The sequence below is a fragment of the Physcomitrium patens genome, chromosome 25 (genome assembly GCF_059467195.1).
Source record: "Physcomitrium patens ecotype Gransden chromosome 25, ASM5946719v1, whole genome shotgun sequence".
Taxonomy (NCBI): Eukaryota; Viridiplantae; Streptophyta; class Bryopsida; order Funariales; family Funariaceae; genus Physcomitrium; species Physcomitrium patens.
The window spans coordinates 5,088,500-5,110,348 of record NC_143434.1 but is presented as its reverse complement, the minus strand read 5'-3'; the positions used below and the strand labels follow the sequence as shown (position 1 = coordinate 5,110,348).

Below are 21,849 nucleotides of genomic sequence, written 5' to 3'. Positions count from 1 at the left end.
GTAGTGCAAGCCATTGGTTGATAATATAGTGAAGAATGTCAAGTGTTCATACTATTACCATGTGAAAGCACTGTAACAATTATGAACATAAGATAAGTCAGAAGATTAAAAATAAAAAAAGATAAAATACTAGTTCCATGTGGACTTTATTTCCTAATTGCTGCTGCCTTACATTGGATGCACTGGATGTGTGCCTGAGGGTGCAACATGGGGCCAAGCTCATCTTCAGTTATCAGACAGTTCACGATAGTGCATGCTGGTCATACACACCAACAACTCACATACTGAAAGCAAGAATGATACTATTGATGAATGACCTGTCAGCAGAGAGAGGCAAGACTGCTGAAGAAATTTGGTATACGTACAATTCCAGTGTGATTCCAGGGAGTCATGTATTGCTATTTCGTGGAACAAGAGGCATCAGACCCAAGTGCAAAACCCCACAGAATGTGAAGGCCATGGACTCAAGTTGCATGTGTCACACACTGAAAGTAGACAGGTGACATCAAGTAGCTGAAGGATCGTGGAGGACTGTACCCAGTCGGCCTTTTTCACGGTAATGATGAACCCATGTCTGCAAGTGATTGTAACAATTCTTCACAACGCAGAGCTTGAATTCCTACAGTAAATCGAGCAATAATCTAGTTGTTTCTGATTGAAACAAGTGTGTGTGTGTGTGTGTGTGTGTGTTCTTTTTTTCTTTTTCATGGTCAGCCAAAAAGGTTCACAGGAAGGAGGCTTGGTGAGCCTACAATCCTAGACCTAATCGATTGCAATAGCATGTGAAGTGTGTAGAGCTTGCAGCTGAAGAGCGCCGGCCGAACACTACGTGAAGCTGATGTCATACACCTTGGTTTCATTGGGATAAAACAAGCCGAAGTTGCGCTCTGAGAGTGGTCCCGGCTTCTGATACTCATTGAACAAAGCGAATATGAAGATCTGGATTGTGGTGTCAGGCCGCGCCGGCGTTCCTTTTCCGCTCTTCACGTGTTTCAGAAGGTTGTTGTTGAACGTCTTTGCATTTTCCAGCCCCGCTGCTTTCTCCCACTCCTCACCTATGCTTGGCCATCCTGTCTCCGTTACTATCACCGGAATATCATGGTAACCTAGATTCTTCATGGCGAAAATCGACGAATCTAGCATTGCATCGAACAAGTTTGAGTAGTGGAGCCCCGTGTTGGGGTCGTCGACGCCGGTGGCGTTGTTCAGGAACAACGCGTAGCCGGGGGAGATGTTCACTGGGTCGTCGCGGTAAGGGAAGTAGGGGTAAATGTTCATCATAAGCGTGGATCCCGTGAGTTTCAGGAACCGCAGCATTGGTTCCATTATGGAGGTGCGGATGTTCTCGGCGAAGACGCCCGCTGACGGGGGATAGGATGCCCCCATGACGCCCATAGAGTGCGGTGTGGAGACTTTGATCAGGTGGTCCAAGCCATAATACACGAGCCCCGAGTGGATTTGCCACATCGCGGGCACCAGCGCAGGCCATATCTCCGGGATGCCGGATAGAATCTACACGGCAGCGGAAATTTCAGAACTAGTGCATTGAGAAACTGCCGGCGCGGCGAATTGAGGGAGCAGAGCGCGAGTGTGGAGTTTACCTCATTCCCGACAACAATGTATGTGATCTTTGCGCCTCTGAGTACGCGCTTCCTGATGTGGTTGTGAACCCATGTCCGGGCAGCTTTCTCGCTCTGTGCGAAGCCGATGATCTCCTGGTTTGGGACGCATACGATCAAGCTAATGCCCGTGTGGTCGAAAGCTCGAATTATCTCCTTTTCGTAGTCGAATATTTTGATGTGTTTGACTCCAATGCTCTGGACTAGTTTCGCAACGTCCTTGGGGCGGGGGAGGTTGTCGGCCACACGCCCATAATTAATCCCTATGTTTGCTTCTGCACAATAAGATTGACATTAACATTAGATTTGAAAGACTTGTAGCAAGATTCTATACTTCGGTGGAGCGGATTGTAACACTGATAATTACAGTTGGAAATGTCTTAATATCCGCTAAACGTTAGAACCTGTGAAAATACCCACAGAAATTTCTCAAGTAACCATTCGAAGAATCTGCGCTCTTCAACCACTCGAAGAACGCCTCGCTCGGAATGCGCATTCAACCGCTTGACTTACCGGCAAACACCGCAGCATGAAAGAGATACACCAACCCCACTACCACCGCTGCGAAGCCCCATTGCATGCCACCCCTCATCATCCCCAAGTCCAGAATGTCCAAGTTACCACGAAGTGAGGCGAACTACACACTCTCTACCTTCCACACATAAACACAATGCGAGCTCTTTACAAAAAACCCCAAACACAATCAAAGCAAACGGACGCAGGACCCAGCTCTCGCTATCCACTGAGAACTGTCAAGTTATGAACGCCAGACTCCGAAACATGTAATGTGCAGTCTGTGATTACTACCCAAACCCAGCTGTCGTGGGTGTTCCAATGATCTCCAAATCGGGAGAACATTAGAAAAATAGCCCACCGTCCCCTATTTTTGGTAATTAACCGGAAAGTTACCGCTCTGCCTCAGCTATTGCCTCTGATTTGGATTAAACAAAAAGTTGGCTATTTGAAATCTTCTAGTTGACCGATTTGCCCCTGTTGACAGATTCTATGAAACCAACTGTCATCAGCAAATCTTCTGTCTCAACGGCCATTCCCTTTTGTCCCCTTTTCTTTCTCTTTTTCCTTCTGCATCATGTCTGTCACCGCTATAGATTTTTACTGCGTCTACATGATGTTGCGAAAGGGACTAAATCCAACCTTCAGATCACAGGTCTGAACACGTAGTTTTTTCACCTAATTGCACTCAAACTGCACACTAGGTTCCTCTCTGTTGATAGCATTAAATGTAGTCGGCGCTCTCCATACTATTTATTATAGTCTACAGTGTTTCGAAAGTAGTCGGGAGAAACTGTTTATCTTCTCCTCTTTTCTTTGCTTTGCATAAGAGACATAACCCTATCAATAAACTTCTTCTTGTGTGTGTTTTTACATGTGTGTGCATATTACTTATTGTCTCTTCTCTAAAACATTCTCAACACTCTCGACCTATCGAACTGCGACCCTCGAAACCGGTTATCGAGTCCGCTGATCCAGCGACCTCGTGATCCTGCCTAACCGCGTGGAACAGTTCGCACCAAACAGGGATGAGGAGCAATTCCACATTTCTAAAAGTTATCTTTTTCCCATCTCCACGATCATCACACGTGGTACCAAAATTTCAAAACCAGATCGCCGCTTAAAGCTGACCAAAGCTGGAACGTGGACACACTTTGGTAGTTCCTGCCGCTCAGTTCCACAGAGCATGGGGCTCATTCTGGCGATGTTTGTATATTTCTGCATTTTATTTCTGTATTTTTTGTAACATGGTGGTGTTGTTGTCTTTGAGCTATCACCGTGCAAGACAAGGTTACAGATTTTACAATTGGAATTTGAATTGCTAATATCAAGGTGCTAATTTGTCATCCTTTACTGGTTTAAAGTTGTTGTAGATATAGAATTATTGTTCAACGTCTTCAAAAGCAGAGCTCGATGAGTGGAAGCTTTGATGCTGAGGGACAAAGAGATCTACATTTTACAAAGGTGGGCAGAGCGAGTGATGTGTGTGTGATAGGCACGGCAAAAGCAACATTAGAAGGTTTTTTGTGTACAATAGAGAGGGGAGTACAACATAGATTGATACTATAATAGTGAAATGAGTGCATCAGTTGGAGATAAAAACAAAAAAAAGATTTTTTAGGATTAGAGTTATCATTCAGAAGTGGAATTGTAGATTGCTCATTTAAGAATGTGCAACAATCCAAGACAAGAAACCACAAACCTTCAAATTTAGTTGTAAAAAGTAATTTGCTTATGGATTTTCATGTAGTTATGCAAACTTCTTGGTGAGGACTAAATTTAGAATCATTATTAGGATATTTGGATTAAAATGGATTTTAAAAAATATACACACAATAATTTTGGATTTTGTGAGAAAAAAATTCTTATCCAACAACTTCGAGGTTTGATTGAAGTAAGTATTGAACCTTATGAAAGACTTGATTAAGTTTAAGAAGAATATAGAGAAGAAATACTACCACATAAAGTTCTTTCTAAAAGAATTTATAAGGCAAATCCTTATTTAATTGCTCCAAAAAAAATTATTTGGAATTAGCTTATTTCTATATTAAAATTTAATATTTGATTTAATTTGAAAAAAAATTAGAATTCTTATTTATCAAATAGAATTAAAATGATAAAAAATATCCACTTAAATAACAATAAAAGAGATATTTAGATAATTTTCTTAAACTAGTGATATAGATGGCACTTAATATTTAAGACATTATAATAAAAAAAAACTTAAATTTTGATAATAACTAAATTTTTAATAATATTTTTTTATTTCAATTGTTATTAAAAAAGGTTAAGAGTTAGAAACCTTATTAGAAATCTCATGACCTAAAAGTAAAAATTAGTAATGATTAATTATAGAAAATTAGTAATAAACTATCATTTTATCTAAACATTGATTATATCATTAAAAAAATCAAATACTATTAAATTTAATATAATAAAAAAATATATAATTAGGAATAATTTTTTTAATGATATGATAAAAAAAAATAATAGAATTGATTAATACAAATAAATAAAATTAGTTATGTAAAATATTACCAAATTATAGGAAAGAATAGCATTTGTCATTTTTTTTTAGTATATCAATTATCTTTTATGGCTCACAAAGAGACACCAAAAAAACAAGATGAATCTTTATAGACTTTGGTAGGTATAATCAATAAGCAATTGAATTGACATGTTTACAAATAAAAAATGGTCGAAGTCCATAATAATCTAATTTGTCACAAAGACAAATAGTCTTGATATTACATCAAATTAAATAGATTTTATTATCAATATGTTAAATTATCAATAATAATAAACTTTTAATTTTGAATAAATGTTATATGTTTGTACAAATTCTTTAATTGCATTTTGCATATGAAGCCTTTAAAAAAATCTAGATATTAGTTCTAAAGTCTTAATGTATCCAAAATCTTATTCAATTGGAAAGTTGTAATAAGCTTGAAGAATACATAATTGTGTTTGACCTTTTGGAACATATAAGTATCCCTTCAAATGGAATAGATTATTCTTAAACTCAAACTTAGAAATGTCATGAGACTTAAAAGAATTATTCATAATATTATAAATAAGAGGATTAAAAGACATACTCAAATGAACTTGCTTAAAAAAAGTTGAATAAACAAACAATGTTGATTTCATTCCTTTAAGATGAAATTACTCTATCTTCAAGATAATTGTTCTTTTTTAATTAAAAGTTGTATCTTTTTCTTTTGGTGCAAGTCAATAATATCTTGAAAGAGCCTTTGACAAAACTTGTTATTTTTTTTAGATAATAAGTGATCTTGAATTCAAATCTTCATAAAGACATGTTCTAATAAGCTTGATAATAATTTAAAATACATATTAATATGAAATACTTAAAGTTCTTGTGATTTGTATGCACAATGATTAGACTATTGAAGAATAAATGTTGTGAAGTCACAACACTTAGCATCAATAAGGTTGTACACAAATAGAGTATAGAGTAAGATATCTCTCATTTCCAACATCCATTACTTACAAGTGGTGGTTGCTACCCTAATGAACAACTTCCATCTTTTGATGAATACATCCATCGAACTTTCTACCAAGACTATCCATCCATCTAATATTCTACCGAGACTATCCATTGTTATCTTATCTACCATCAAAATATGATTTTAGTATATTTTGTATACTCTTAAGATCCTTGATCCTTTCATCTACTTTATCTCTTGGCCTTCTTACATACCAAGAGCCAATCCTTTAACCAATAGAAACTGACCTAAAGTAATATCTTTTATAAAGTAATTTATTTTACTTTCATTTTTATTTACTTATTTTAGCATGGACTAGGAGTGCCTTCTAGATAATGATGTCATTCTTAAAATAAATCTAGAATTAAAAGTATCTCTTTGTTATAGATCTTGTACTTTATCTTGATTGCTAAATTTTTTCTTGAATATAAAGCTATAAGGTGAAGTTCATTATTTTTTCCTATTTATGATAATATTTCATCCAAAATAAATTCCAATGTATTCATTTCTATAAAAAAAATTCTTCAAAAAATTTGATGCAATACAAGATTCATATATAACTAAAAACTATCTTGTAAGCTTCAATTTTTTTTTTTTTTTTTTTTTTTTTTTGTTGCTTCTTTATTTCTCACAAGCTTGTCTTTGTAAGTCAAACGTATAAATAAAGGTATAATTTGAAAAAAAATTCTTCATTAAGACTTGATAATAATTGGTAAAATTTTAAAAATACTTGAGATCTTTTATTGTTTTTGAAATCTTTCAATCTAGAATAGTTTGAACTTCCTTTGCATCTATTATAAGGCCATTATTTGAAATAATATATCCTAAAAAGTCAACTTGAGTTATATAAATATATAATTTTTTATTTTAGCATATATCCTTACATATTTAAATTTTTATAATACATAATAAATATAAAGTTCATACTCTTTTATATTTTTAGAATAGATTAATATATTTTTTAGACAAAATCATCTAAAAAAATATTAAAAAAAATGTCACTTATAAGATATTTAAAAGCAATTAGTGCACTGATGAGTTCAAAAAGTATGACATTATATTCAAAATATCCATATTTGATTTGAAATATAGACTTCTATTAATCTTTCTTGTTAATATATACTAGGTTGTATTCTTTTTATAATTTTATTTTACTATAGATCTTTGCATGATTGACTTGATAAAAATATCTTAATATCAAAGGTAGATGATATCTATTGTTAATGGTGATCTTGTTGACTCCTTAATAGTCTATACATATCTAAAGTGATTTGTATTTTTTCTTCATAAATAAGATAAGAACTCATGCAAAAAAATTTGAATGATATATGAAATTCTTAGTTAGTTTCTTATTATTATCTTTTTTTAATGTAATGAAATTATTTTTTGATAAGCTATAGATTGGTCCAAATAGTGGTTGAGTTCTTTTTTAAAGATCAATTGAGAAATTATATAAATAATGTTTTAAAAGAATATTTACATTCTTCTTTTAAAAAATATCTTGGTAATCTTAAAACTAACTTAAAATGCCACATAAAGTCTTTCTACTATTAAAAATGAGTGGTGCATAAATGATAAAAGATGGCCCTTCTTTTGCAACATTCATGGAAGCTTTAGCACCTATAAATAAGAGTTTGGTTGTATAAAACTTATGACTTTCTATCTCAATTAAAAAAAAAAAAAAAAAAAAAAAAACTTTAGATTATGTTATTAAAAAAATCAAAGATAAAAGAAATCCAATCTACTTGAGGATTATACTTCTTTATCTTTGATAAAAATAAAATAACTAAATTAGATGAAGAATTAATAATATTAAATATTACTAAGCTATTAGGACTATTAATTATTATTTTTAAATAAATAATTTTATAAATAATACATCTAAAAAATAAAAAAAAATCATCTATAATTTCTACATATATATACTTAATTTTTGTTAAAATAAGAATAAGATATAATTAATTTAATTAAATTGCTAATGATCAAAAGATAGTAAAAAATAAAAATAACTTACTAATGTGGTAGTTAGATTAAGAAAAATCTAGGATTAAATTGGATAGATAAAGATGATTATAAATAAAGTTCAACTATAATAGATGTAAATTCTTTCTATAAATAAAGGGTGTTAGATGAAAGAAGTATCTCATTCCACATTTCTCTTGTATGCAATAATTTTGATTTCTACTTACTTCAATTTTGCTTGTTTTATTTCTTCAATAAATTATAGGCCCACACATATTTTTTTTGTGCCATTCAAGTAAGTTGATGTTATATTCTAGTAGTTATACTAATGTAGAATAGATCTTATGTATTTATTGATGTTAAAATTTGTAAGATCTAAACTTGTATTTTAGCATGAAAAGGTGCTGATTTTGACCTTATAGATCTCTAATATTATTTGGTGCATCCTTGACTCCTAGGATTGTGAGTTTAAGACCTTATAGAAAAACCTTGATGGTATCTTTTTTGTATTGTTGAAGTAATTTCACTTACCTTTTTTGTATTGTGAAATAATTAGTTTAAAAGAGTAGAAGATCTTGATAGTAAGGTTCTTTAGAATGCACATACTTATTGAAAGCTTAAAAATTTGATTTGAGAGTATTTTGAGTAAAAAAGCATTCTATTGTTTATAAGAGGGTATTCTAAAATTTTGCTAGTGTCAAATTGATTTGATGATTTTGAGCACATAGAGATTTTTTTTAATATTTTTTAATAGAGTTCTTTTTAAATATGGCTTCTAATATGGGTGAAGATTTGAAAGTAATTGAAAAATTTAGAGGAAAAAATTTCTACCATTAGAAGATAAAAATAGAGCTTTTGTTGGTATCTTTGAACTTTTGGGACATTGTAGATGAAAGAACAAAGCTTCTAAGCATACATGCACATGCTAAAGAGAAGAAGGACTTCAAAAGATGTGGAAAGAAGGTTTTTGATATATATATATATATATATATATATATATATATACTAGTAATTTAGATGAAGCCAATTTTTTTATATTATCTCTTGTAAAAGACTAGCAAAAGTATGGAAGACTCTTTATAACATATATGAGAGTAAGAACTTATCCAACATCATTTTTATGAGAAAGAAATTCTTCACTTGTAAGATAGAAGAAGGTGAAGACCTCATGACTCATGTCAATAAGATAAAGACTTGCAAATCAAATAACAAGTATTAACAAGCCTTTAGAAAGAAGTGATATTGTCATAATCTTATTTATGACCCTTCTTGAATCCTATAACTAGCTCATTATGGCATTGAAGTCCATCAAATTAAAAGAACTTATAATGGACTATGTAATAGTAAGACTTATCCATGAAGTAATCAAGAAGAAAGAAAAGAGCCTCAAAGTAAAGTTTTGGCTCTCGTTTCAAAATAAAATAAAGAAAGCTATTCTAATTAATTTAGCAATATAAGAATTTACTTCATTTGTAAGAAATTATGTCACTTTGCAAAAAAATTATATAAGACAAATATATATATATATATATATCAATAATATATATAAGCAATTTAGAAGACATGATTTTACATTTATATATTATTGATATATATATAAATATATATCAATAATATATATAAGCAATTTAGAAGACATGATTTTACATTTATATATTATTGATATATATATATATATATATATATATATATATATATATATCAATAATATATATAAGCAATTTAGAAGACATGATTTTACATTCATGGCAAGTAAAGGCACCTCTATAGCTATCATATCCAAGTGGATTGTTGATTCAAGTGCCACCAAGCACATGATTCCATACAAGTATTTATTTGATATTTATGAGGAGATTTTGACAATAAATATTTTTATGGGAAATAATGGCATGGTACAAGCCATTGAAATGAGTTCTATTGTAGTGAAGATTTTCATAAGAGGACAAACCAAGAAGATCAAATTGAAGGACGTCTTGCATATATCAAAGTTCAAAAAAAAACCTTCTTTTGATGAGTAAATTAGTTTTTCATAGTTTTAAGGTACAATTTGATAAGAATAGATGCTTTTTAAAGACATTGGATGGAATTGATGTTGCCAAGGATATTAGAGATGGAAATCTCTACTACATCAAGTATAAAAAAGTGAATAGAGTTGAAGTCACTAGATTTGTTGAGTTTCGATATGATCAAGATAAATTTGGCATTTGACATCAATTCCTTCATCATTTGAATGTCAAGAGTATAGAAGAACTCCAATCCATGGTAAGTGGCTTGAATCTTAATCAAATCAGCCACAGTGCCATGACACTTACTTGTGAAGTTTGTATCAAAGACAAATAATAAAGGGCCTCATTTCTAAGTGAAATTGTAACTTATATAAGTAAGTTGTTAAAGATTGTACATTTTGATATTTGTGGATCAATGAAGATACTATTAATTAGAAGAACAAGATATTTTATTACATTCATTGATGATTTTTCAAAGAAAATGTGGATTTCATTCTCAAATCTAAGAATGAGTGATTTTTAAGGTTTAAGGAGTTTAAAGCACTTGTGAAAAAGCAGTGTGAATGTAAGATCAAAGTATTACATATGAATAATGGAGGTGAATACTTATCAAAGAATTTTGATGACTTCTTGAAAATTCAAGGTATTATAAGACAAATCTAACTTTTTTATACTCCGCATCAAAATAAAGTTGTTGAAAGAGCAAATCAAATCATTGTGGAGATGGCAAGGAATATTCTACATACTCAATACTTTGGATATGGATTTTGAGTAGAAGCCATAATGAATGCGGTATATACAAGGAATAAGTGCCTTACAAGTACATTCACATCAATGACTCTAAAAAAAACATAGAATAGGAGAAAACTTTGTGCTTCACACAATAAGACTTTTGAATGTATTATTTATGCAAAAGTACTAGATTGTATTAATTCCAAATTTGATGCAAAAGGTACAAAATGTATGTTTGTTGGATATTGTGAAGGTACAAAGGTATATAGGCTAATGTATTTGAATGCCAGGAAAGTCATCAAAAATTATGATGTAGAATTTTTAGAGGATAAAAATGCTTATGAGCTCTTGGAGATGTATCTAGATGAGAGTAATGGTTTGTTTATGGGCACATCTTTAAATTTAGCAAAATAAGAAGAATAAGATGATGACAATGAAGATGGTAGAAATGTAAATGAATGTGAAGAGGGAATGAAGATAAAGAAGAAAGCCTCTAGAATTCTTAGGACAAGCAATGAAGATGTTGAAGATTATAATGATGATAATGATGAAGAGTAATAATCTTTGAGTTAGAAAAGATAAGTTGTAAAAGAAAAAAAAACTTACAAGCGAGTATAATGTGCAACAAGATGAATCTTCTTCAAATGAAAGGGAATATTTTTTAAGAGAAAGCAGACCATGTCATGAATAGTGGAAGAACTACATCTTTCTTCAAGTAAGTGAAGTATATATCAATGTTATATTTTTTATTGATTAATTAAATTTGTTTGTTACAATGAAGTCTATAGATACTATGAAGTGGGAGAAGGCATGGAAAAAGAGTGCAAATCAATCATAGAGAATAGAACATAAAAATTCACTCAACTTCTACTAAATCAATCTATAATTGATTGTAAGTATGTGTTTAGAATAAAAAAGAATGCAATGGATAATATTGTGAGATATAAGGCAAGATTAGTTTCCAAAAACTACTTAAAAGTTGTTGGAATTGATTTCAATGAAACATTTGCTTCCATGGCTAAATTCACTACCATTAAAACTATTGTGGTAATTGGAGCAATAATAGTCTTTGAAATGTATCAAATGAATGTGAGGATGGTTTTCTTAGATGAAAAGTTTAAAGAATATATATATATATATATATATATATATGGATCAATTTTAAGGATTTGTTGAAAAAAAAAAAAAAAAAACACCTTATTTATAAGTTGAAGAAACTCTTATATAGATTAAAACAATCACCTAGGACATGATACCAACATATTGACACATTCTTTGTAAATGAAAGATTTGTAAGGAGTGAGGCTGATCATTCTTTGTATGTGATGCAATCAAATGAGTTTATATTAATTGTCATCCTTTATATTGATGGTTTAATCGCATTCAATAATATCATAAAAAATATAGATTGATTGAAGGCAAAATTAGAAAAAAAATAAAAGACAAGTGATTTGGAAGAGCTCTACTATTATTTAAGAGTAGAGTTTGCTGAAGTTGAAGATGAAATGAAAGATGTTCTATACAAGGCAGTAATAGGTTCACTTATGTATGTAATGATTTGCACAAGGATGGATCTTGCATATGTGATGAGTATTATGAGTCAATACATATCAAAGATTGAATCAATCTATTAGACAACCATCAAGAGAATTATGAGGTACTTGAAAGGCACTTCAAACTTGAAATTATATCTTGGAAGAAATAATATTGTGTTACATATATTATTTTTTAATATTATAATATGAATTGAATTGGAGATACAAATGATAGAAGGTCAGTAATAGAATATGTGTTCTTTATTGGAGTGAGAGAAATTTTATAGAATTATACAAGACAACTAATAATTGTAAGGTCTTTAATTAACACAAAATACATGGCAACAAATTAAGGTGCAATAGAAGCAATTTGGCTAAGATAAATTTTAGAAAAAATTGAACTTGTGCAATTAGAAGAAACTCTAATGAAGTGTAATAACCAAAGATGTCTTTCTTGTGCAAGGAATCCAAAGTATCAATCAAGAACCAAACACATTGACATTCAACATCACTTCATAAGACAAAAAATTAAAATTAGAGTGATTGATATGAAGTATTATGCAATAAAAGACATACTTATAAATTTACTAATAAAAATATTAGTAAAAGATAATCATCAAAAGTTGATAAATGCATTAGGTTTAAAAACCTTTGACTAATAGAAAAGTGGAAGTATTAAAATAAAAATAAGATATAATCACTTTAGATAAGTTTTTAATGGTCCCAAAGAAGAGGCATATAACCACATGCATACTACAATCATTCCATCTTTTTTATAATATTAGTCAAATATTGGATATTCTTTATTGTTAAAATCTTTCAATTCATAATAGTCTGAATATTTTTATGATCCATTATAAGACTATCATTTGAAAGTATGTATCCTAAGAAATCAACCTCAATAATATAAAATATAATTTATTCTATTTTGGCATATAGTCTTATGCTTTTAAGTTTTTGTGGTATATGATAAATATACAATTTATTTATTTATTTATTTATTTTTGGATTCATAGAATTTAGATAATAGATAATAAAATTATCTAAAATTATTGTAAAATTTTATTAATTAAGTATTAAAAATTAATTAGTACATTTGTAAGACTAGAAGATATGATATAATATTCAAAATGTCTATACATGTTTTAAAACATAGTCTTTCATTTAGCTCTTTTTTTCATGTATATTCGGTTGTATGCTTCTTGTAGATGTATATTTGTATAGATCTTGGTTTGATTAAATTGATAAAGAAATCTTTATATTAAAAGAAGAAGATACCAATTCTTAATAGTGATCATGTTGATTCTTCAACAATCTACATATAAGCATAATGATACTTCTTTTTTCTTTATAAATTAGATAAAAGTACTTGGTGGAAATTTTGAATGGTGAATAAAGTTCTTAGCCATATTCTTATCAATGCACATCTTACGTGTAGCAAACTTATTTTGTCATAAGCTATAGGTTAATTGAAATGATAATTAAGCTTCTTCTTGAAGATCAATTAAGTAATCATAATAACAATGCTTTGGAAAAATATCTGTATTTTTTAAAAAAATATCTTCATAATATAAATATCAATGTAATATACTACTTAAAATCTTTCTACTATTAAAAACAGATGTAGCATAAATAAAAAAAGATCACCTTTCTTTTACAACATGCATCTAATAATAAGAATTTGGTTGTATTTGACTTATAACTTTCTATTTCAATAAAAAAAAAAAAAGTTTAGATTATGCTATGAAAAAAATTAAGATTTTGAAAAATCCAAGCTATTTAAGGATAATAATTCTTTAATAATAATATATCTAAAATAATTAGATTAAAAGAGATTTAAAAATATTAAATATCACTAATTATTATGACCATTGGTTGCTACTTTTATAAGAATAGTTTCATAAATAATATCTCTAGAAGATAATGATTGATCATTTATAACTTTTACATGTACAAGCTTAGTTTTTCTGACTAGAGGTTATTTTTTTTTATTTTTTAACAAATTCTTTTTCTTTAAAATAAGTTAAGGTTCTTGAATCTAATAAGATAAGGCTTTGTAATTTTTTAATTTTTAAAAAATATCTATTTTAAAGTAAGATAAAATATCTAATAAAAAAAATAAAACCTATACTAGGTCTTGCACAAGATTTTGGTTGCACAATTTTTTTTTTGTAGCTAAACAAACTTATTTTCCAATACATTGTTTTTTTAAGCAACTATAGTATTTATTTTGTGATTGTGTTGCTTCTTTGAATAAAGTTGAATAATAGATTTAGATTCTCTATAATATAAGTATAATGTTTCTTGACAAAATTAAATCTTTTCTTACTCAATGAGAGATTTAAAATATATGAAATTTATTTGCATAGGTTCTAGTTTTGATGTATAAGTTTATGTCATGACTTAATAAGTTATTTTCTAATCGAATCTTTATTCTTAGCATCTTTCAAAAATTTTATTATTACATGCAATGATTGAAGCAATAAATTATTAATAATAAATCTTTGATATTATCTTTTAATCTATATCAAAATTGATTGATAAATTTTTTTTCATTCCAATCTATGTCAAAAGTAAGGTTTTGAAATTCAATAATATATGAAGTAGGTCAACAAGATCCTTATAGAAAAGATAAGAGTTTGGTCTCTACTATCCTTTCTTGATGATTTTTTTAAAATGTGATCATAAATACATCCAAGAATGAATTAAGATCATATAAAAGTTGTGAATCTTTTTCTATAAAAGGTACAAACAAAGAAAAAATACTTCTAGATAAGTTAAATAAATCTATTAATTTTTTTGAAAGAATATAACTTTAAATATAAATTGACTTATTATTAGAATCTTTATAATTTTGATCTTGTTCCAGCAAACTTATTAAAAATATTAATTTTTGCCTCTCTTATATTAATAGTAACAATAATTTTAGGATTGAATTATAAGATTAATCTACTTACTTATCTCAATTATATAACTTCTTTGCATGAATATTAAACATTGAACAATATTATTGATTTCTTTTATAGATGTGAAAATAGTATATCTATAATTAATATTTATAATTTATAAAATTTCTATTTTAAGAATATTAACAAACTTTTAAAGATTGACAACAGTTGCAAATCTATTTTCTTCTTTGTTAATTATAGAATCCATAATTTTTTCATCTATTTCTAAAAAAAATAACTTTAAAAAATCTATAAGCCAAATTTAAAGATAATGATTTGCACTTCTAATATCATATGAAAATTTTCTCAAAGAGGTTAGTCTACTCTCTTTAAAAAAAATCAATGTTAGAAAAAAAAAGTATTAGTTTAAAGGTAGGTAGTCCACAACCTTGAAAATACATAAAAAAAAGTGGAGTAATTTACTCACTTTTTTTAAAATAATAATAATAATAATAATAATAATAATAATAATAATTAATTAGTATTTTTGTCAAACTATCAAAGGTATGAACCATAAGTAATAATGACTTCAATTCAATCTTTTTTTATTTAAAAAAGAATAGATATTCATTTAAACATAATAAATTATTAAAACTACAATGGCTATTGTCAAAGATAAGAAGACTAGAGATTCTTAAAACAAGACTTAGAACAAAAAAAGATATTGATAAGAATGAAAAAGGCCTCACTCTTGCCTCTATATATATTATCTAATTAAAAGTAACATTCTATAAAACCTCCAACATATGTCCAACTTGCAAAAAACATCTCTAATTTACAAGATTAGTTTTCTATATGTGTGCCAAATAGTTATAATTTGCCAATATATAAAACACATGGCCAATTTATTGGCTAAGTTTTCAACCTATCAATCACCTATAAATATGTAAAAAGTCAAATCCACATCTATGAAGCTTCTAAAAAACTACTTCATAAGATATTATCAAATTTATTTATTTCTACTTATTTTTGTCGAATTTATTTAATCTAAATATATATATATATATATATATATATATATGAGTGATAATGATGTACCAGTTGATAATTGACATAGTATAATTTCTTATGCTAAAAATTTAAATATGTAGATTTCTTATTGATGGTAGAAAAAATAAAAAATAAACTACAAAAAATTATATAATTTAGTGTATAATATATTGAGACTTTGAAAGTTGCATGATTAAGAAACATAATCAAATTTGGAGGCTATCTTTCTTATAGACAAATTATAATAAAGATTTTGCAATTGATGTCATTAATAAAATAGAAGATGTCAAGGAGTTTGCAAGCAAGAAGGATACCAATAGTGAATTAGAAAAATATAGTATGGAAGCATATAATGAAGAAGAAGCTCAAGGTTTGTCAACTTATTATTATTAATATTATTGACCTTATAGAATTGAAGTTATTTAGTAAACATGGTACATACTAGGTAGTATTCAAGGATAATAAAGATAACTCATACATTACGTTAGAGGATATTGATAATGTCAATATATATATTAAAATAAAACCAAATAATTTTTTTATTCTTATTGATAAGACTAAAGATAATTTATTAGATTTGGAAGTTTTTATGGATGATAGCCAAATAGATGTGCTTTTATGTTCATTACAATATCATCTTGCCATCATTGTTACTTTGTATTAAACCAATAAATTATGAATCAAATAAAAAAAAGATAAAATTGATGCATGGTTAGAACTTTTGTTCCAATAATTGAAATTTGAAATTTAGATTTGTTAAAAGCCATCTATTTGCACACCATAGTTTGTACTTTGCTTGCAATTGATGATAAAAAGTTAAGAAAATCAAACAAGAAAATAAAAACCTAACAATCAAACGTTGTTATAGGACATATTAATGTAATATTTGCATTGTCATGAAACAAAATATTATCTCAAATGCTATTGAGTACTTTTGCAAATAAGCAGATAATCTTATAGGATGTTAACAAAAAGATTGTTTTACAAGAGTTTGAACATTATAAGAACAAGGTTTCTTATATTAAATGGTATACTTTAGAAATATCCATATATGCAAATACTTCACATAACAAAAAAATATATATTATTCATCTGTAATTAGATAATCTAATTATGGCTACTATCAAATTTTATTCTAGTATTGAATGCTTTTTATGGAATAATTATATTTTTTTATTTAGATATGCTCATCTTTGTTAGTTTTACATTTGTATTCAACAATTGCAACATTCATCATAGGCATAGATTTGGCAACAATAAAATTAAAAATATTATTATAATATCTACATATTTAATTGTACTAATATCATTGAGCATCTATTTGTATGATTTTGGTTTTATTATTAATATTAATATTGAAATTGGAGTAGAATTGAAGATTTGAGATTGGCAACAAAAGTAATGTGCATAGTCTATATAAGTTTCAATTGTGATAGCAAAGAATATTAGTACTAGAAAATTACATACCAATCAAATATGCATAGATTACACATATCTCTATGTAGTAGATGCTTTAGCTAGCTTGTTGATAATTTGGAATATTATTGAGTCAAAAATAATATGTATTCATCTTCACAAACACAAAGGATGTAATTACAAAGTGAAAATGAATTTAGAAGGTTTAATTTAAGGAGCAATAATAAAAATAATTGATTCTTTTTAACTTGAAGGTATTAAGTTAATACTAGCAATTAAAGAAGGAAATAAATCTGATTTGAAAAGTCATAATAGTGTTGTTGAAGAAATAATAGAAAGACTTAAAAAAGATGCATGGTATTTGTAAGTAAATAGTATTTCTTGTAAATGGCAAAAAATAGAATATAATCCTTATATCAAATTATTTTATTTTTTAATTAATTGATTCAGTTTTTTGAAGCTTATTCCATCAATTCAACTAAAAATATGCAACTCTTAACTATCTATTATTCTTTATATTTCTTGAAGCTATATTAAAACAACTATTTTTTTATTAATAATATCTTTGTATTGATATCAATGCTATTATATATATTTTTTGAATAAGGAATGCTTGATAAAATGAACTCAAAAAGAGCTTTGCTAGGTCTTAGCTTATTATACTTTAATAGATATATTATACTCAAAAAATCATGAATCATACTAATATGCTATAAAAAACTTAATGAAGCAATAAAAAGATATTTGAATAACTTGGGCAACAATAAAATTTAATATTAATGCTATTGGATTATAACATGAGTGATGAATGAAAGAAAGAAGAAAATATTATATTATAGAAGATCTTATTTCAAAATATAGTAGCAAATTACTTTAGAAATATAAATAATAGTCAAAGAAGTAATAAAACTAATAAGTATTAATGTAATTTTTTTATAGAATGAATTTTTATTTCATAGGACCATAAACAAGATAAAATTATATAAATTAGAAAAATTAATATCATGAGTATCTTAAGATAGAAATAAATAGTGGATTCTAATAAAAAATACTTAGAATAATAAGATTTCATAAACATATATTTATTTTAATTGTTATCTAGGGGATATGAATAGGTAAAAATAGATAAAAATAAATTAATTTTATAATATCTTCTAAAAAACTTTCTAAAAGCTTTATTGATGCTACTTTGATTTTACATGTGTTTATGGTTGTTTGATAGGTTAGAAACTTTGTTAATAAGTTAATCAAATACCACACATGTTGATACCTTGTAAAACAAGCTAATTATATGGCATCCATATAGAAAACTTATCTTGTAAGTTAGAATACATGTTATGCAAAGTCAACTCAATTTGGAGGTCCAATAGAACGTTGCCACATAATTCATAGGTAGATAGTATAAAAAGAGACAAAAATGAAGCTTTATTTACTCTTATTAATTCTTTTCTTGCTTCTAGTCTAATTTTAAGAATATATTTTTTTTTGTCTTTTGGTAATAGCCATTCTAGTTTTTTTTAATATACATACTTCTTTATTTCTATTTTTTCATACTTCATTGAAAAAGTCTCATTTGTTTATTTTCTTTCATTAAGTTCTTATTCTTAATAAATTAACAAGAATACTCTTATAATATGAAATCTTTGTCTTTTTTTGATGATGAATAGATTATTCTTTTTTTTTAATATGACATAAGCATATTAGAAGTTACGGATTATTTTTTTTAATTAATAATATTTTAAATAATTTTTTTACTTTTAAATTCTTTCATTAACTTAACTTGAATAATATTTGATTTTTTTTTCAAGTATTATTATGACAAAGCTTATCAGAATGAATAATGCAATGGCACAAATGTAAGAATAATTGAAAGAGTTAATACTTATAATACATCAACTCAATTTACCACCATAAAGAAGAACAAGAATAATAAAAAGTATAGCTATAGAAATGATTAAAGTTGCTTCAACATCTGTACCCTTCTCCTATAGTAGAACATCATTTAAGTGCTAGAAAACCAAGAATTTCTTTACTTGAAAAGTTTGATAATATAAGATTAAAATTTTGAAGATTCATCAATTAAATATAACCAATAATTGAATTTCAAATCCAAAGCTATCTAATTCTAGAATCACAAGTCAAGTTTATTGAAATACTACTTTTTGGTTCTATATTATCATGGTTTTTATCTTTTCTTGAACAATGTAATCCAATATTGGATAATTTGAAAGCTTTCTTTGCAAAATTTTGATCTATGTATGGAAAAAAAATGTAGTTCATGTTGCAAAAAACAAGATCTATATTTTGTAACAAGTATATCAATCTATAATATTATATACTTCACAATTTGATAACTTGCAATTGATATCAAGTGGGATGATGTTGCGCTTATTAGATATTTTTATGAATTACAATATGAAGTAAAGAAATTGATGCTTAGTTTACTTGATCTTCAAACATTGAGTCAAGTAATTTATTTTGCTATAAGGTATGTCAATCAACTTTTTGAATTTTGGTCCAAGAATTGTATAAGTAGGCATCAACATTCTTATAATTCAATGGCAACACCATTGTCTTTTTAACACATATCTTTAAAAGTAGAAGATATGTAATTTGATATAATACATTTTAAATCTCTTACTAAGCAAGAAAAGACTTATTATTGTCAAAAAAAAATTATATTTGTATTATGGAGAACCAAAATACATTGTTCAATATTGTTGAAAGAAGCAATGCAATTATTAAATAAAAAGTACAACTATTAAAGAAGTCAATATGTCAAAAAATAAGTTAGTCTAATTATAATAGAAACCATGCAATTAGAACCTTGTACAATTCTTAATGAAGGTCTTATTTTTTCCTCAAAATTTTCTTCTTTTTTTATAATAGATATTAATTTAAGACCTAAACATCACAAAAGCATGTATCTTACTAGATTCCAGAGCCTCAACTTATTTTTTAGATGAAAAATTTGTTGAAAGACATAATATACTTTATATAAAGAAAACAAAATCTATTCATGTAGAAGTCATAGAAGGTCATCCATTGTCTTCTAAAGATGTTATTTATAAAATATTTCTTCTAGAAATAGTAATTAATGGTTATTGTAGCTTTGTGGTATTTAATATGATTAAATTTCTTCTTAATTTAATTATTTTAAGTTTATTATGGTTAAAAAAAACAAGCCTTGAATAGATTAAATTTCTTATAGACTTAATTTTTTTTTTAAATATAACTAAAAGGATAATTAATCAAGTAGAAATTCATAAGTCTAATACAACAAAACTTATATTTATAGGTGCAAGAGCTTTTTTGCATGTTGTAAAAGAAAGATCACCTTATGTCATTTATGCCATATTTATTTCTAATAGAAAAAAGACTTCAAATGGCATTTCTAGCCAATATCAAGATTTTTAAGTTGTATTTAAAAAGAAGAATGTAAATATTCTTTCAAAGCACCATCTTTATGATTCTTCAGTTGACCTTCAAGAATAAGCTCAATCATCAGTTAGACGAATCTATAATTTATTACAAAATAAATTGTCTAAATTCAAAAAGTATATTGAAAAGAAACTGGCTGAGAACTTCATATGCCAATCCGAATCTCCAAAAGTTCTTATAAAATATCTCTTAAAAATCTCCAATCTCCAATAGACTACATTTTGAACTAAGTATGAACATATTGAATATAATGTCATGTCTTTTAGATTTATAAATGCACCAACAACTTTTTAATATGTAATAAATGATATTTTTTAAGAACTTTTGGATAATTCTATTATCTATTATCTAGACAATATCTTAATCTATTCTAAAAATACAAAGAAAAAGAACTTCATATTTTTCGTGTCTTAAAAAAACTAAGAAATGTGAGACTCTATGCCAAAATAAAAAAGTGTATATTTTACACTACTCAAATCAAATTCTTAGAATACATCATTTTAAATAATGAACTTATGATATATCCTAAGAAAGTTCAAAGTATTATATATTGAAAGATCTCAAAAATGATGTCCAGTGCTTTTTGGGATTTTCCAACTACCATCAAATCTTTATAGGATGTACTTAGGATAATTAAAAGTTTACTTATATTTTTCAAGTTTGTCAAATAGTGTTTCTAAATATCTTATGCATTTATTTTGGATTCTAAATCAAATTTCAAGATAAATTCAATTCTTCCACAATCAGATGCCTAATGCATTTTAAAGTTTGTTTTCACATCACATTGCACATTAATCTTAGTGAAGAAAAATAAGATTTTTAGATTCAGCAAGCTGGATTCTTAGCTACGTTAATTGTTGAGAATTTGGTGCATTTTAATAATGTAGATATTATATATAAGAATTTGATTGCATCATCTCTACATTCTCAAAATATTTTGGGTGAGTTTAAATTTGTAGACAAAAGAATTGCTAATATTGAAAAAAGACACAAAGCATATAATTTTATTTACAAATAGTGAAAGTAAGGCCTATTTTAATAGACAAGCATCATCAAAGGCATAAATTCCAAGATTTAAACTCAAACGAAATAGCTATGCTATGATTAAAAAAAAAAAAAAAAAAAAAAAAAAAAAATTTGCTACTATCTTCTTACTTGTTTATGAATATAAAGGGCCAAAATAA

The 21,849-nt window shown here is 27.2% G+C and overlaps 1 protein-coding gene across 1 annotated transcript; it reads right to left on the bottom strand.

Annotated features, from left to right (window-relative positions):
* Nucleotides 1-112: 112 nt before the first annotated feature.
* Nucleotides 113-2,479, bottom strand: LOC112278220 (glucan endo-1,3-beta-glucosidase 13). The gene is made up of 3 exons (XM_024511392.3): nucleotides 2,133-2,479; nucleotides 1,602-1,894; nucleotides 113-1,512 (listed from the first exon to the last, which is right to left on the bottom strand). Exons 1-3 carry the CDS (start codon nucleotides 2,212-2,214, stop codon nucleotides 826-828), a joined length of 1,062 nt encoding a protein of 353 aa, XP_024367160.1. The 5' UTR covers nucleotides 2,215-2,479; the 3' UTR covers nucleotides 113-825.
* Between the last annotated feature and the right edge of the window lie 19,370 nt (nucleotides 2,480-21,849).

Excerpts from the sequence above, each read along its gene's own strand:
- LOC112278220 (XM_024511392.3), bottom strand. The coding sequence starts at position 2,214 with ATGATGAGGGGTGGCATGCAATGGGGCTTCGCAGCGGTGGTAGTGGGG. Across the intron at positions 1,895-2,132 it reads TCATGCTGCGGTGTTTGCCG|AAGCAAACATAGGGATTAAT; the intron begins GTAAGTCAAGCG and ends CTTATTGTGCAG. Across the intron at positions 1,513-1,601 it reads ACATTGTTGTCGGGAATGAG|ATTCTATCCGGCATCCCGGA; the intron begins GTAAACTCCACA and ends GCTGCCGTGTAG.